Source organism: Chironomus tepperi, unplaced genomic scaffold, assembly GCF_022539635.2.
Source record: "Chironomus tepperi strain 1889 unplaced genomic scaffold, CSIRO-AGI_Ctep_v1 contig_161, whole genome shotgun sequence".
Taxonomy (NCBI): Eukaryota; Metazoa; Arthropoda; class Insecta; order Diptera; family Chironomidae; genus Chironomus; species Chironomus tepperi.
In genome coordinates, this window is record NW_027226283.1 from 2,282,473 (window position 1) to 2,298,377 (window position 15,905).

Below are 15,905 nucleotides of genomic sequence, written 5' to 3' on the forward strand. Positions count from 1 at the left end.
ATTTGTTCTTTTTGATTGTCATTACTTTGTAACTAAAATCTTTTTAAAATAATAGAGAGACCATCATTAAAATGTTTTTTTTTTTTTTTTTATTTTTTTTTTGTTCTCAGTCGCCATTGAAAAAAGTTTTAGTTTATTTTTCATTAAATTTTCATCGAGTTTGGTTGGATTCTAAATTTCCCGTCAAAATTATTTTTCATTGAAGCAAATCTTTTGGCAGTTCCAAATTTCAAATATTAAAATGGTATTTAGCAATCGTGAAACAATTTCAATTCATATTGGTCAATCTGGTTGTCAACTTGCAAGTGCGACATGGGAGCTTTATTGTTTGGAACATGGAATCACTTGTGATGGAAAATTAAGCAGTAACAAAATTGGGGATGAAGATGATTGTTTCCATACATTTTTCTGCGAGTCTCAAACTGGCAAGTTCGTTCCTAGAGGAATTTTAATTGATACAGAGCCAACGGTTTGCTAATAAAATTAAAAGCAAAAATATAATGAAACATTTGCTTGTGCTTTAATTTCCTATAGGTTATTGACGAAATTCGTAATGGAAATTTTCGAGACCTATTCCATCCAGATATGATGATCAATAGCAAAGAAGATTGTGCCAATAATTTTGCTCGAGGATTTTACGCGATAGGAAATGAAATATTATCTCCTGTACTCAATTCAATTCGAAGAGTAGCAGAGCAAGCTAATAGTTTACAAGGTTTTTTCGTTTTTCATTCTTTTGGAGGTGGCACAGGATCTGGCTTTACTGCTCTATTGATGCAAAAATTAAATGATATGTTTGGAAAAAAATCTAAATTACAATGCTCAATTTATCCATCACCACAAGTGTGTACTGCTATAGTTGAACCATACAATTCAGTGCTAACTACTCATGAATCTATGGACAATGTTGATTGTGCATTCATATTCGACAATCAAGCAATTTATGATATCTGCAACAACAAGTGAGCTGCCTATTCAATTATTGACAACAAATTGACCATATTTCTTATTTATTTCCATCTAATATTCATATTTAGATTAACGATTGAAAGTCCAAGTTATTTGCATTTGAATCGTCTTATATCTCAAGTAGTGTCAAGCATTACAGCGTCGTTACGTTTTAATGGAGCATTGAACGTTGATATGAATGAATTTCAAACAAATTTGGTACCTTATCCTCGCATTCATTTTCCATTAGCAAGCTATTCCCCATTCATCCCAATTATGAAAGCAGTTCATGAGCAAGTAACGGTTAGTGATCTTACGTCTAATTTATTTACAAATGAAAATCAAATGGTTAAATGTGACATTCGAAATGGAAAATTTATGGCATGTTGCATCCTTTATCGAGGAGATGTAACTCCAAAAGATGTCAATGTAGCTATTTCGGATGTAAAATCTAGAAAAATGCTTCAGTTTGTCGATTGGTCACCATGTGGTTTCAAAATTGGAATCAACTATAAACCACCAACTGTTGTAGAAAGTGGTGATTTGGCACGTGTATCACGAAGTTGCTCTATGCTCTCATCAACAACAGCTATTGCCCAAGCGTGGGCGACAATTGACCATAAATTTGATATGATGTTTGCAAAACGTGCTTTTGTTCATTGGTACTGTTCAGAAGGCTTGGAAGAAATGCAATTTTATGAAGCAAGAGAAAACTTGGCTGCATTAGAAAAGGACTATGAAGAAGTTGCTACTGATTCCTGTGATATAATTGATTGTCAATGATTTGACTTTGTTTCTCGATGTACTTATATATTTACGAAAAATAAATCAATAAATATATTTTTAATTTTTTTCACAGAATATAAAATTTAGAAATATATCACGTATTATAAATAAAATCTATATCTGAACCCTTCACCTCATTTGATTATCATACATATCCAATATGGAAATTAGAAAAAGGGTGTATTTGTAATGTATTAATTTGTTGAATATTTATCAATCAACCAAGGCTCCCGCAGATTATAATCTTCAATAATCTTTCTATGAAGATTATAATCTTAAATAATCTTTGTATGAAGATTATTAAAGATTATAATCTTTGTATGGAAGATTATAATCTTTGAAAATTTTGTATGAAGATTATAATCTTTAATAATCTTTGTATGGAGATTATAATCTTTTCCATACAAATCCTTTTAAAGATTATAATCTTCAACTTTAATGTCGTATTAAGTTTTTAACTATTACGAAAGTGTAATTTATATTAAACTGTCGAAATAAGCCGAATTTAGCCTTAGTATTTATATCTATAATGAAAAATTATTCGGAAAAGCCAAATTTTACTTCAATTTTGTTATTTGTCAGGAAAACCCTGCGAAAAACCTGTCAGAAAAGTCGAATTTGACCACGTGTTTCCCATTTACGATGGAAAACTCCTCAGAAAAGCTGAATTTGGCCTTATTTTTCTTAATTAAGATGGAAAACTTTTTAGAAAAGTCGAATTTGGCCTCGGTTTTTCTTAATTAAGATGAAAAACTCCTCAGAAAAGCTGACTTTGGCCTTAGTTTTCTTAATTAAGATGGAAAACTTCTCAGAAAAGTCGAATTTGGCCTTAGTTTTTCCTAATTAAGATGAAAAACTCCTCACAAAAGTCAAATTTGGCCTTAACTTTCCAATTTGAGGTGGGTAACTCCTCAGAAAAGCACAATTTTGCATAGGTTTCTTCAGTTAAGGTGGTAAACTTCTTAGTAAATCCAAATTGGAGTGTAAAACCACACAGAAAAGTCAGATTTCGCTTAAGTTTTCTTATACTGATTACAAAAATTCTCGAAAATGTAAATTTTTGTTTCAATTTTCTTAAAACGTGGGTTAAATATTCCCGAAAATAGAATTTTTCGCATCGATTTTCATTGTAGTTTAGTGAAAAACCAGTTTGAAACTTAATATAAAGCGTACAGTTAGCAAAAAGCTCAGAAAATATATAATTTCGCAGAAAATGTTTATTTTCCTTATATTTGAAATTAAATTCACTGTATTAGAAGATTATAATCTTCTATATGAAGATTATTTTCAAGATTATAATCTTTCTATGAAGATTATTAAAGATTATAATCTTTGTATGAAGATTATTTGAGATTATAATCTTTGTATGAAGATTATTTCGGATTATAATCTTTGTATGGAAGATTATAATCTTGAAAATCATTTTGTATGAAGATTATAATCTGCGGGAGCCTTGCAATCAACAGACATAATTGGATTTAAATATTAAAACTCACACTGATAAATAAAATAATTAGCAGTTAGTTTTAGAATATTCATTAAATTTCAATTAAATTAAATCTATGTTCAAATAAATTTAATTTTAAAGATTGCTTAGAATTATTCCATTTCTTTGTTTAGTGATAAAACATCATATTGTTTAATACGATTTTTTGATAGCAAATCATCACGTTCTCGAAAAACATGACAGAGGTTGACGCACATCATTTTCTGATTTTGCTTCAACAAGGGCTTTAATAAAAAAAAGAGTCAGTAACGAGGAAGAGCAAAGCAAACTGAGGCATCTGATATGAATGTTATGCTTTATTTAGATAGGTTTTCGAAGAAATGAAAAAAATATTTCTATAAAAAAGTTATATATATTAAATATATTATATTTATGATATTTTTAAGATAAACATACGAAAAAAAAATTGTATCATGTTTTTACTAGATGATTTGCATGCAAATAATTTTATTAGCGTATTTTCAACATGACTAAACATAATTTGCATAGTGAAATAGGACAAACATATGATGAGACATTAATGACCGCATGTTCTTCCTACCAAAAAATCCTGTTATGTTAAACCATACTTTGAATTACATAAAATGCTTATGACCAACAATTCACCATAAACATCATTCACATGAGTTTAAAACATAAAAAATCCATTTTTCATAGCACTCAAAAACATAAACCTAAAACGATCATTTATAATGGCTTGTGACTTTCTACACTATTCTGGTGCGAAAAGCAACAGATTTTTCCTCTTTCTTCTAGATTGTCATCAACAGCATTAACTCGCAAAGTATAATCAACAAATGTGTCATGCTGGTGATGTCATGTCTGCATTCTGCTTTTGTGCACATTGTATGCCTCATAACTTAGAGAAGTGTACGAGAAAAATCTTAATTTAATATAAAAAATGGAAGAATAAAATAAAAATTTCTTCTGTTGAGAAAATAGGATAAATTTATACATACTGCAATAGTTGCTCAACAAGACTACTAAACTTTTCCTCTGGGTTGCAATTTCTCACATGAGTGCACTCAAAGCTTTCTGGCTTTTATGGTTTTCAATTTTGTGTGTTTTGTAACTCTCTGCATGTGGTTTAAAATCACATTTTTCTTTCTTTCTTTTTTCAGTTTTGTAAAATCGGAAAATAATTTCATTGCCTTTTACGATTTTTAAATATATCATCTACACTAAAATAAATTATTTTATCAATAATTTAATACCTGAACAGTTGTTATCTGATTTTTAAAAATTTCACTATTGTTAATTTTTTTTTTGTTTTGTTCAGATTTTTTTTATTCATTTTAAGAAACTTTTCAATCCGTTCAAGCTATGAAAAGTCTACACCACATTCATACAAAACTTTGAAATTAACTGCATATTTTGTCCTCATGATAAAACTTTATAACACTATTAAACAATTTTAATTATCTATTGCCATAAACATAAATTTATTTTTTTGTACAAATGTGGATTACATTCAGATATCCTCTGATATAAAATATTAATTTGAAAAACCGAGAAACTGAGTTCACAATGAGCAAAACTTTATATTAGAGATACTAAAATCACGGAATTTATCATATTCTTTCAAAGTTTTAGGAACATTATATGTCTGAAAATGCTCGAATAAAATAGGACAAAAACTTATTTGTATAAGAAAGAACTTTTTATTTTATTTCTCATTCCAGATGTTGGTAAAATATATATAAAGAAGAACAAGGAATGAGAAAAAGCATTAATATGTGAGGACATAATAAAATCTATAAATACAATGATGATAATTTTTTTTAAGAGAACCATCGGAGCATGAACATAGCAATTTACATTTTATCACGTACCTCACATAGACAATCAAACAAGTAATCTACTCTATATAAATATTGCTACAAGTGCCGCATGTGCTTTTTTATTATGTGTAAAAATTTCTGATATAAAGATATGTAAAAGAGTTTCTATTTTCTATGCTCTTGCAATATTTTTTGATCAAGGAAATGATGATAATTTATGAACATTAACTACTTGAATGTAAAGAACCGATTTAAGATTTAAGAAGGAATAAATCTTTATTACCATGACATTTTTTTTACGAAAATAACTTTCAAATTGTCTCTAATTCATGATTAGATGAAATTGTATACTATGGACCCTTTCCAGCCATTGAACATTTTTTATATCGATTTCATGCATTAAGATAGATATGTGTTCATAAAACCATCTTAAAATTGAGTGATTTATATTATTTAGATCATTTCTCAAGATAAATTTTCATATCAAAATTTGTTCAAAATATTTAGCTTGCTACATATGTATTTTTGAATTTAAAGAGCAAAAAAAAAATTTTAATGTGAAAGTCTAACATTGATTCGAATTAAATTGTTTGTATCTGAATTAAATTTTACTTTTATTACACATTGGGGCCAAAAGTGGAAAAGATGGCAATAATTCATCTGATATGCCTATATTATAGACACTAGTGAGTACTATATAGGAAAAATAAAATTTCTCCCCATGAGTGCACTGTGCGCGTAATACGGGGGAAAACGTTTTTTGGGTAGAGAGGACTTTCAAATCGTTCTAACTTTTCACTGCCTTAGCAGAATTTTTTGAAGTTTTTTTCATTTGGTAGATATAATTAAGGTCTTTCAGAAAAATATTCATATGTTACACTCAGGGTCAAGTCGAGCGTGAAAACCTCAAAAAAGTTCAAAAAAATGCATGTTTTTAGTATTTTTCACTTCCTGTGACTGTATACCGAGCTATAACTGTTGACAAGTTACTGCATATGAAAGATCTTATTTATATCTACAATACCTACATACATCATGAAATAAAAAAATTCTGTACAGATAGTCAAAATTAGCTTTGAAGTTAAAAACACGTGGTTCTTCTGCCTTCTAGGGTCAATATGACCCCCCGAACATGACCAGCGGTTTTTTGAACCTAGTTATATTTTTACCTAACACATTTATCTATCTAATAAAAACAAAAAAATATCAATTTTTCTGCCAGCGCGATATCGAAAAATTGACTTGAAGGGGGTCTAGGGGGGGTACCCCAAAATTCAAAAATTTCTAGTAATTACCAAACTTGATAAAAAAATTTGAAACTTACAGATCTTATTCAAATACTAATATTCTTTATATTTATATCAATAAAAATTGTTACGCAGTGTAATTTTCCCAAAAATATTAAAAAAACTGGTTTTTATGTTTTCGAACCCACTAAATGACCTTTGAACATACTATAACCAAATATTTTCTATATTTCTCATTAATTTATGCAAAGTGCATTAAAATAGCTTTCTAATGATATATAATATGTTACATAATCTGCATTTAATATCGAAAAAACTAAAAAGTTGTCAAAATTTTTCAAATCTGAAAATCTATAAGTTGCTAATTTGCTCATAATTATTGTAAATTTCAACAATATTTGACAAATTTGGTATTGTTGGAAAGCTAAAAGCAGTATCTATGAGATAATAAAAAAATTATAGCTTGAGATGTACCCGGTGCACAGATATGCTAAGTCCAAAATGTTGTATTTTGGCTATCCATCCTAGGTGCAACGACTATCCAAATTTTATTTTTAAAAGTCATTTCCATATATTTACTCTAGATTTGTCTAAAAACAGTGAAAACATCCATTAATCATCATCAAAACCTGTAAATAAGTAAACGGAAAAAACTTGAAATTCGAAAATTTTCGAAAAATTTGATTGAATCATTTTCTGTCATTTACAGTTTTTGATGGTGAAAAATGGGATTATTTCCTGTTTATAGACAGTTCTAGAGCAAAACTATGGAAATTGCTTTCAAAAATAAAATTTGGATATTCGTTGCACCTAGGACGAATAGTCAAAATATGACATTTTGGACTTAGTATATCTGTGCACCGGGTACATCTCAAGCTATAATTTTTTTATTATCTCATAGATACTGCTTTTAGCTTTCCAACAATACCAAATTTGTCAAATATTGTTGAAATTTACAATAATTATGAGCAAATTAGCAACTTATAGATTTTCAGATTTGAAAAATTTTGACAACTTTTTAGTTTTTTCGATATTAAATGCAGATTATGTAACATATTATATATCATTAGAAAGCTATTTTAATGCACTTTGCATAAATTAATGAGAAATATAGAAAATATTTGGTTATAGTATGTTCAAAGGTCATTTAGTGGGTTCGAAAACATAAAAACCAGTTTTTTTAATATTTTTGGGAAAATTACACTGCGTAACAATTTTTATTGATATAAATATAAAGAATATTAGTATTTGAATAAGATCTGTAAGTTTCAAATTTTTTATCAAGTTTGGTAATTACTAAAAATTTTTGAATTTTGGGGTACCCCCTAGACCCCTTCAAGTCAATTTTTCGATATCGCGCTGGCAGAAAAATTGATATTTTTTTGTTTTTATTAGATAGATAAATGTGTTAGGTAAAAATATAACTAGGTTCAAAAAACCGCTGGTCATGTTCGGGGGGTCATATTGACCCTAGAAGGCAGAAGAACCACGTGTTTTTAACTTCAAAGCTAATTTTGACTATCTCTACAGAATTTTTTTGTTTTATGATGTACGTAGATATTGTAGATATAAATAAGATCTTTCATATGCAGTAACTTGTCAACAGTTATAGCTCGGTATACAGTCACAGGAAGTGAAAAATACTAAAAACATGCATTTTTTTGAACTTTTTGAGGTTTTCACGCTCGACTTGACCCTGAGTGTAACATATGAATATTTTTCTGAAAGACCTTAATTATATCTACCAAATGAAAAAAACTTCAAAAAATTCTGCTAAGGCAGTGAAAAGTTAGAACGATTTGAAAGTCCTCTCTACCCAAAAACGTTTCCCCGTATTACGCGCACAGTGCACTCATGGGGAGAAATTTTATTTTTCCTATATAGTACTCACTAGTGTCTATAATATAGGCATATCAGATGAATTATTGCCATCTTTTCCACTTTTGGCCCCAATGTGTATTACTTTACAAAAATTATATCACGTTTTTAATCTAATGTACAAATATCGTAGAGTAATAAAAATATTCATGATATTAAAAAAAGGAATAGCTACGTATGTATAAAGATTAAAATGCCGGTGAAAAAGTCTATCTTCGGATAATGAAAAGTAATTTAATATTATGAGTTCGAAAATTTTCACTCATTACATGAACTCAATATCGATTCCATTTCTTACACAAGCACTTTTGCATTGCTCCAAAATTTTCATAAACAAACATTTTCTTATCACAACTCTCCTTCTTCGCAATATAAGTAAAGTGATATATAAACCTTCAAAAACGAGCTTCTTTTCCTCATAAATGTATTCATTTTTCAATTTAATTTCTTTTTAGAATATTTGGGCATTACACATTTTTTTGACAATAGAAAGTCATTTAAGAATTTTTTCATCAAATTATTCAATTTTATTATCACCATATCAGAATTAATAATACATATGACATAAAGAAATAAGTTCTTGTGTATGGTAATTCATGTGAAATATATATAATTTTTGAGAGTCCTTGATGCTATATGAAAATTTCAAGGTGAAAAGCTTTTAACTTGTTTTATAATTTACATTACTCTTTCTTTTCTTTTTGTTTTTTGCTGAAAAGCTCTCCATGTTTGTATTTGTAATTTAAGGCTCTTGCAAGCTGAATAGTTTGTGTTATAGCTACAAAAACATTCACTGATAGCAATGTATAATTTTTCGGAATGATGACCATTGAAAATCGTGAATATATGTATCCAGTAGCTCCTATAGCTGCAGCCTGCTCTGCTGATAAAAGCTCTGCTGGTCTTGTAAGATCTTTGATTCCAGCAATAACTAAACCCCATTTACAAATCTGTAATAATGATATTCATGTTTACTTCTAAATTTATAATTATTGAAATCAATGACCCATTGAATACTTACTGGTGCCCACTAGTGTTATATTCATAATTTTTTTTGGGAAATTAAAAACATTTTCAATTAATATTAGGATGTGTTATGATTACCTAATTAATTCTAATTAAATAAGATTTGAAGTTATATATATATATATATATATATATATATATATATATATATATATATATATATATATTCTCAACACTTTTTTCTCTCAAAGAAATAGGTAATCTTATTAAAAAGAATCTATAATTCTGAAGATAAAACTTTATAATATCTTACAAAAAATATTGTTTTCGGTCCCGCTTCATACTCCCAAAAAGGCCTCGCAAAGTGAGGCACGCGTTTATCAACAACATTAATAATATTTTTGTAAGCCCGTGAAAGTATCATGTAGCAGCTTCTGTTAATTGCCTGATTCTAAATGATGGTTTAAAAATCTTAATCAGACGTGAAATACTTTTCGTATTATTACTTTTGATTCTATTTGTAAACTAAATTAGCAAGGTGGTATGAAATATTATTTCGACCGCTTTTGAGATTACTAACTTATCAGCATATAATTTTTGATTGTTTATATTTTGAAATAAAATACTCTGCATGTATGAATGTGTTAATTATAGACACACAGATGAGAAAATGATTCAAACAGAATTAGTTATCTTTATATTGGGGCAATAAACGACACTTATAATTAGGGCTGCCATCTGAGGTACTTTTAGCGGGACGTGGCTGTACCTAAAATGTCCTGTTTTTCCTTTTGAAGGTCCAGGATTAAAAATAATTTTTTTTTTCAGAGCTTTAATTTTTTGGTACAACTTTGCAAATTTTCAAGAAAATTTTTGTAATTTCATCGAATGTTTAGTCTCAGAATAGATTACAAAAGGAACTTTGAGGAGCTTAGGAAATTTCGACTTGAAACATTCCATGCATAAAAGCTTCGTTCAACATTTGTTAACGTAGCATGAATGGACTTCAATGACAAATACCGCACCTCTAACTTTTCAGTCCTGTTGTTATTATTTTTGAATGATTTAATGTCTAGATCTAAGTCTATTTATGAATACATTTATGTGTTAAATTTTTTTATTCATTAGATATTTAATAAAAACAATGCTCGAAAATTCAAAAAAATGCTACATAATTTTTTAAAAAATATTGCAAAATTTTATACCTACTTGAAAATTTTCAAATAAAATTTCATACTTGCTTTACATTTAACTTTTATATTGGTAAATACAAAATATTTGGTTTGAAATTACAAATTATTTGGAGACCTAAATAGTTTTAAAATGAACCAAATACCCAAATATTGGTATTTAAAATTGACAAAACTACTGGTCACCCTCCACTAAGTATTATCTTTAATGAAATATTAAAAGTATTAGTAAATAAATTAATTCGAGAGAATTATTATTATCTTTTTAATAAATGCCTGGATTATTATGATAAGATTTAGTCAAAGATATGAAAACAATTAAAAAAATACAATTTCATACATTATTGAATGCAAAACATTGTTTATGTGCTTTAAATACAAGTTGCAATCGATAAAATTTGTCCAATGTTGCATGAGCACTAGACTTCAATGTTGAACGAATGTTTTCATGAAAAGTTTCCATGAGTTTGCTTGTTGAATGATTTTTTAATGTTTAGACCTGTAGTGACTGCGATACTGTACGAACGTGTTTTTCGTTTTGTTTCCAATATTTGTTGAGCAACTCAGAGAAGAAAAAAATAAGAAAAGAGAATTTTTATATATATTTTATTTGTTATTGTGTCGTTTTTGTCTTTTAATATTCTCGTGAAACGCATATATAGTAAAAGCAAGTAGTTTTTAACTTAATAAAGAAGAATTATAGTTTAAAAAACGTGTGTCTTGGTGTTTTTCATATTCATAAAAAAGAATAGTATTTATGAATATGTCGGGGGAGTTTTTAAACAGGAAACACAAATATTTACCTTTGTTAAACAATATCTAATGACAAATGTAAGATGAAAACTCAAAAAAGCTTCGCGGGAATAGCAAAAGTGCAAATTGGATTAAACCATAAAATTTTGTGAAGAAAAGCCGTGTCAAGAGATAATTAAATGGAAATTTATGGTTCCCCCAACTTTATTCTCTCATTTTTCCTGTGGAATCAAGCATTTAATGCAATTGAAGAAATCGTTCTATTACTTACTTGTGAAAGATAAAAAAATGTGAGAATTAAAAAAAAAAAAGATTTTTTTTCTGTTTGAGTCATCGCAATTTGCATTGAATATTAAAATACTTTAGTGAGAAGAATGAGAAAAAAGAAGAAAAAATGTGTGAGATTTTTGACGTGAGCGCAACCCAAACATACAGCATTTTTCATTCAGTGCCAATGTTTATTTTGTTCTTATCAGTTTGTGTACTTATGGAAATTCCGTCCTTGGATATAATGGCTTTTTTACAACAAAATGAAGCCTTTAAATAGCAATTTGTAGAAATTGATCAACAATTTATGAAATTTATACATCAATTTTCCAACAGATGGTTATTCTCGCATATATTAGCTTTCGTTATATTATAAGCACAGTAATATTTTGCTGAACACATTTGTAATGTCTTTTTTTCTTATATTATTTAATTCTACTCTTTTCGAACATCTTAAATGTAATAATAAGATGATATGTGTGCGCTTATTTTTTTCCTTTTTTTATTATTATTCTTAATCGCATTTATAAGAATAATGTTGATAACAATGAAAACAAGCAAGCAGTGATGGCATAAGACACTCATTACATCGAATTGACAAATTATATTGTGACGATTTGAAATGACAGAGAAGAACAGGAATAAAATAAAATAAAATTTTGAATGAATGTTTCACTTCTATATTAACTCATTTAATGACTCATAATAATAAAATGAGATTTTAAAAGGGCACTGAATTAAAAATATTTTAATTTCAATTTCAATTTTAAAAGAAATTTTTCATTATGGAACATTGAAATTAAATAAGAATTCCTTTCGGTTCTTCTTGCTTTTTTATTATTTTCAAAACAGGAAAATTCACTCAATTAAAAATTTTCACTCAACAATGTCACAGACAAATTAGGAAATAAGTAGGAATGGAAAATTAATTATTGTACGAATCTTTTTCTGCCTCGCTTTGTTCATTTACCGTTTTAAACTTCAAAAGTGTCCGTTGAATATAATTAATTGAGATTTATGAATTTACGTTCTTGAAAATGAATACAATAAAGCGCAAACTTAATTAAAAATAAGGAAAGAATAGAAAAACAAAAAGGTTCTGTCATTGAATCACGGTCCATAAAAAAATGGAATATGAAAAGTTGCTAAGTGTAATTATTAATGCAAGATTTTCATACGATGGAAGAATAATGTAATAAAATTATCGTCAATTAATGTATTTGGTATTTATCTTAAAATTCCGTTTAAATTAAAAGCCTTTTGAAAAGCTTTTTATGTGAAACAAAAATCTGTTAATGATCAATACAGGTTTATGCTAAATATTGACAATCGATAATGATGATGACGATAAACGTAAACTTAGTCAAAATTTTGTGACATTAAGTCTTTAATGATAATATAATCTATTAGTATTTTCAATAAACTATTTACGACTGAATTAGTTGTAAATAAAATGAACATAAAAGTGGATATAAAAATCTTGTTTTTTTTCTATTATCGACTTCCTAGATTCATAAGAAAATAAAGGCAAGATGTAACAAATTCCTAATTAAAAACATACTTTACATAAGCATTCTGTGTTTTTCTTTCGAAAAAGTATTCATCTTGCAGCAAGTCTGACGCAAATGAATTTGTAATTTTCATAAAAATCTTATTGTAATATTTTGAATTTCTCATTACACTTCATGGTTGCTGTTGCTTTTTCATAAACTTTTTGGAACATTTATAAAAAAGTACCAGGTGTTGTTTCATGTACAATTCATTCGTACCCATCATTCTTGTTTTAATCTTACGCCTACTCATTTAATATATTATCTGAATTAATGCTTATAGCTAAAACAGGAACGAGATGATTTCTCATATCTTCCTACTTCCTTTAATACACATATGTGTTCGGAAAAATAATAAAGAAATTCCTTTGGCGTCCATGTTGCAGATTTTATGGCTGTCACAAACTGATTAGTGATGATTCACTGACGATTTATTTATTTTTCAATTTGGTATTGAACACGCATGCATAGACAATAACTTCATCATCATTTTCATACACCCACAATCGTAATGATTTTTCGTATCTCATCCCGCGTACATGGATTTTTTGCATTTGCCAAAAAGCTTTCACTGTAAATATTTACATGATTCCATAAGTACACTGTATATAAACGACGTCGACAGTATTAAAGCTATGAGGAATTTATAGATGTAAAATTGCGTCATGTAATGAATATATATTTTTTTCTTTTCTTGTTAACAACTTGGTTGCTTTATTTGTATACTCATATATTGTACACAATAAGTTGATTCCATATTGAACATACCACAAACAGCGGTTTAAAATATTTTCTATCTTTCTATGAACAAGTTAGTTTTCTTGAAAAATTCGCGATTAAATTCAAATTATCTGCCTTTCAATTCAAATGGCAATAATTAAAGGAGAATTTTTTAATGTCCATAACCAAACCGTTTTTTCTAATTGTGGCATAAAATCAAGGGAACAATCCAAAAATCTATTATCATTTATTTCTTCATTAATTTACTACGAGAAATCCTAACAAAACCCACTATTTTTTATCCGTTCATATGTGCACAAATTTCTTGATAATTTTTTAGAATATACATAGCTTAAATGCGCAAAGCAATGAATGGTGGTTGTGTGCGTTCCAAAAGGCTGTTATCCGCTCGTAAATCTCTGACATTCAATATTGATGTCGATATTGAGAGAAATGGTTTTAAAATAAAATCTGTGTACTTTTTCTTCCTTTCTTTCTCATTCATTCATATAGAGTAGCAGAATGAAAAAAAAATTTATTTTGTCGCACAGAAGCTCATAAATGGAATATCGGTGTTCAATGATGATTGAAAATGAAAAAGAGAAGAAAAATTTTCTTTCAAAGTGAATGGGAAATAAACGGAGAAAAGAAAGAAAAATAATTTTTTGTAGTCGTCATCATTAGAGAACAAATCTATATACATAATAGAAAAGGAGAAAATAGATTTTTCTGTAAGTAAAGACGAAAGGAGAACTGTGAAAATAGAAAAAAAAATCAGTTTTAATATCCTTAATTGAAGTGTGAATTGAAAAAGGAAAGAAAAAAAAATTTTACCACATTACAGAAAAAGGAAAAGAAAAATGAAATCATGATAGTGATTTATGTTTGAAACAACCAAAATAAAAGAAAAATGTGAGAAGAAAAATGTGACTTGATACAATAAAATCAATAAAGGAAATTTTTTAAAAGATTGAGATCAAATAATCGTCACCAAAAATTTTATTATGGAATAAATAATTGGATTTAAAAATAGAAGAACAGTAAAAATATTTCAAAGTGGATTTAACTTATAGTAATAGAGGTGAGTATCGAAAAATGAGAAAATATTTTATAAAATATCCAAACAACATTGAATCTAACTTTTGGATTTATATTAATCTTAAATTTCGTTGCAAGCTTATTTATACCCATTATTAATCCAATTTATGTTTTGCTCAGTTTTACTATGCAAAACTGATCGAAAATGTCAATAGTAAAGATGTTATGTAACCATGTTTTAGATTAACATAATGCCATGTTCTGAATTGTACATCAATTTAACCATCACTAAATAAATCACAAAAAAAATTGTGTTTGCCATAATATATTTAAATATTTATTCAATCCAACATATTAATTGGAACAGATTATTTATCTACTTATTGCAATACCAACATGTCTCAATAACTTAAAGTATAATGCTACCAACTCAAAATACTCAAGTCATATTTAACTTGTTTGCCCAAAACAGCACTTGGAAAGTAAATGTTGAAATAAAAAAATGACAGTACGCGAAAGCAGTAACGGTAAAAAGTAAACATGTCGAAGTCATGCTAGTGTTTTTCACTTATGCGTTTTATATTACATCTCCTCCTTTGCTCAATTTTCATTTACTTAGTTAAATTTGTCTTTACATCTATCTTGTTACTTTTACGGCCATTTAATTGTTTATGGCAATATTGTCATTAACAGATGATGAATAAAAATACCTAAGTATTTTACTGCTACAATTTCATCCGTTTTTCTTAACGAATGTATGTACCTTACATACTTCGCATGAACAATGCGAAAATATTTCGATTTACGCTTTTGCTTTCTTTTTTTTATCCTTCATTTTAAATTATTCAATCCGATAAGGTCGAAGAACAGAAAGTTGATGCATTCCGTCATGTATGTCCGATTAAGGGCAAATTCATTTATTTCTTTTAGTTTTATGTACACATGATATATGAATAGATTTTTTTTTCTTCGTTTATAATAAGTCCTAAAATTGGTTATTTATATTGATAGTTCCTCAACCTTTTGAAACTTGAAAGAGTTATTTTTTTAAATTTCAATTATTCAATTTTCCAATTGGGTTACAATTTATAGAACTATTAATCTATTTCTATTTAATGATAAATTAATATTCAATCACGAACACGAAAGAAAGCTTTCTTTCATTTTATGTGACTCAAGAAAATGAGACTTTTGATAGATTTTCTGAAACACTTTTATGATCCTTGGAATATAATTCTTATTGCAATTATGAATTACATACATGACATTTAATA

The 15,905-nt window shown here is 27.7% G+C and overlaps 3 protein-coding genes across 6 annotated transcripts in view; 2 read left to right on the forward strand and 1 right to left on the reverse strand.

Annotated features, from left to right (window-relative positions):
* Positions 1–241: 241 nt before the first annotated feature.
* On the forward strand, positions 242–1,731 carry LOC139088150 (tubulin alpha-4A chain-like). The gene is made up of 3 exons (XM_070637219.1): positions 242–469; positions 535–962; positions 1,038–1,731. The coding sequence occupies exons 1-3, from the start codon at positions 242–244 to the stop codon at positions 1,729–1,731; spliced, it is 1,350 nt and encodes a 449-aa protein (XP_070493320.1).
* Positions 1,732–8,651: 6,920 nt separating this feature from the next.
* Positions 8,652–9,647, reverse strand: LOC139088223 (mitochondrial pyruvate carrier 2-like). The gene is made up of 3 exons (XM_070637339.1): positions 9,427–9,647; positions 9,169–9,177; positions 8,652–9,097 (listed from the first exon to the last, which is right to left on the reverse strand). The coding sequence occupies exons 1-3, from the start codon at positions 9,535–9,537 to the stop codon at positions 8,831–8,833; spliced, it is 387 nt and encodes a 128-aa protein (XP_070493440.1). The 5' UTR covers positions 9,538–9,647; the 3' UTR covers positions 8,652–8,830.
* Positions 9,648–10,815: 1,168 nt separating this feature from the next.
* The window catches only part of LOC139088364 (uncharacterized), a 32,656-nt gene continuing 27,566 nt past the window's right edge, over positions 10,816–15,905 (forward strand). Inside the window, exons 1-3 of one of the 4 annotated variants that reach the window (XM_070637563.1) lie at positions 10,816–11,346; positions 14,145–14,324; positions 14,438–14,674. The gene's annotated coding sequence lies outside the window, so the exon portion shown is untranslated. Of the gene's footprint in view, positions 11,347–14,106; positions 14,675–15,905 lie in introns of all 4 variants that reach the window. The other 3 variants (XM_070637560.1, XM_070637561.1, XM_070637562.1) reach the window with 3 other exon arrangements.

Bases quoted from the DNA above. Each gene is read 5' to 3' on its own strand.
- LOC139088150 (XM_070637219.1), top strand. From the start codon at position 242: ATGGTATTTAGCAATCGTGAAACAATTTCAATTCATATTGGTCAATCT. The intron at 470-534 runs GTTTGCTAATAA...AATTTCCTATAG, and splicing joins TAATTGATACAGAGCCAACG to GTTATTGACGAAATTCGTAA. The intron at 963-1,037 runs GTGAGCTGCCTA...ATTCATATTTAG, and splicing joins TATGATATCTGCAACAACAA to ATTAACGATTGAAAGTCCAA.
- LOC139088223 (XM_070637339.1), bottom strand. From the start codon at position 9,537: ATGATACTTTCACGGGCTTACAAAAATATTATTAATGTTGTTGATAAA.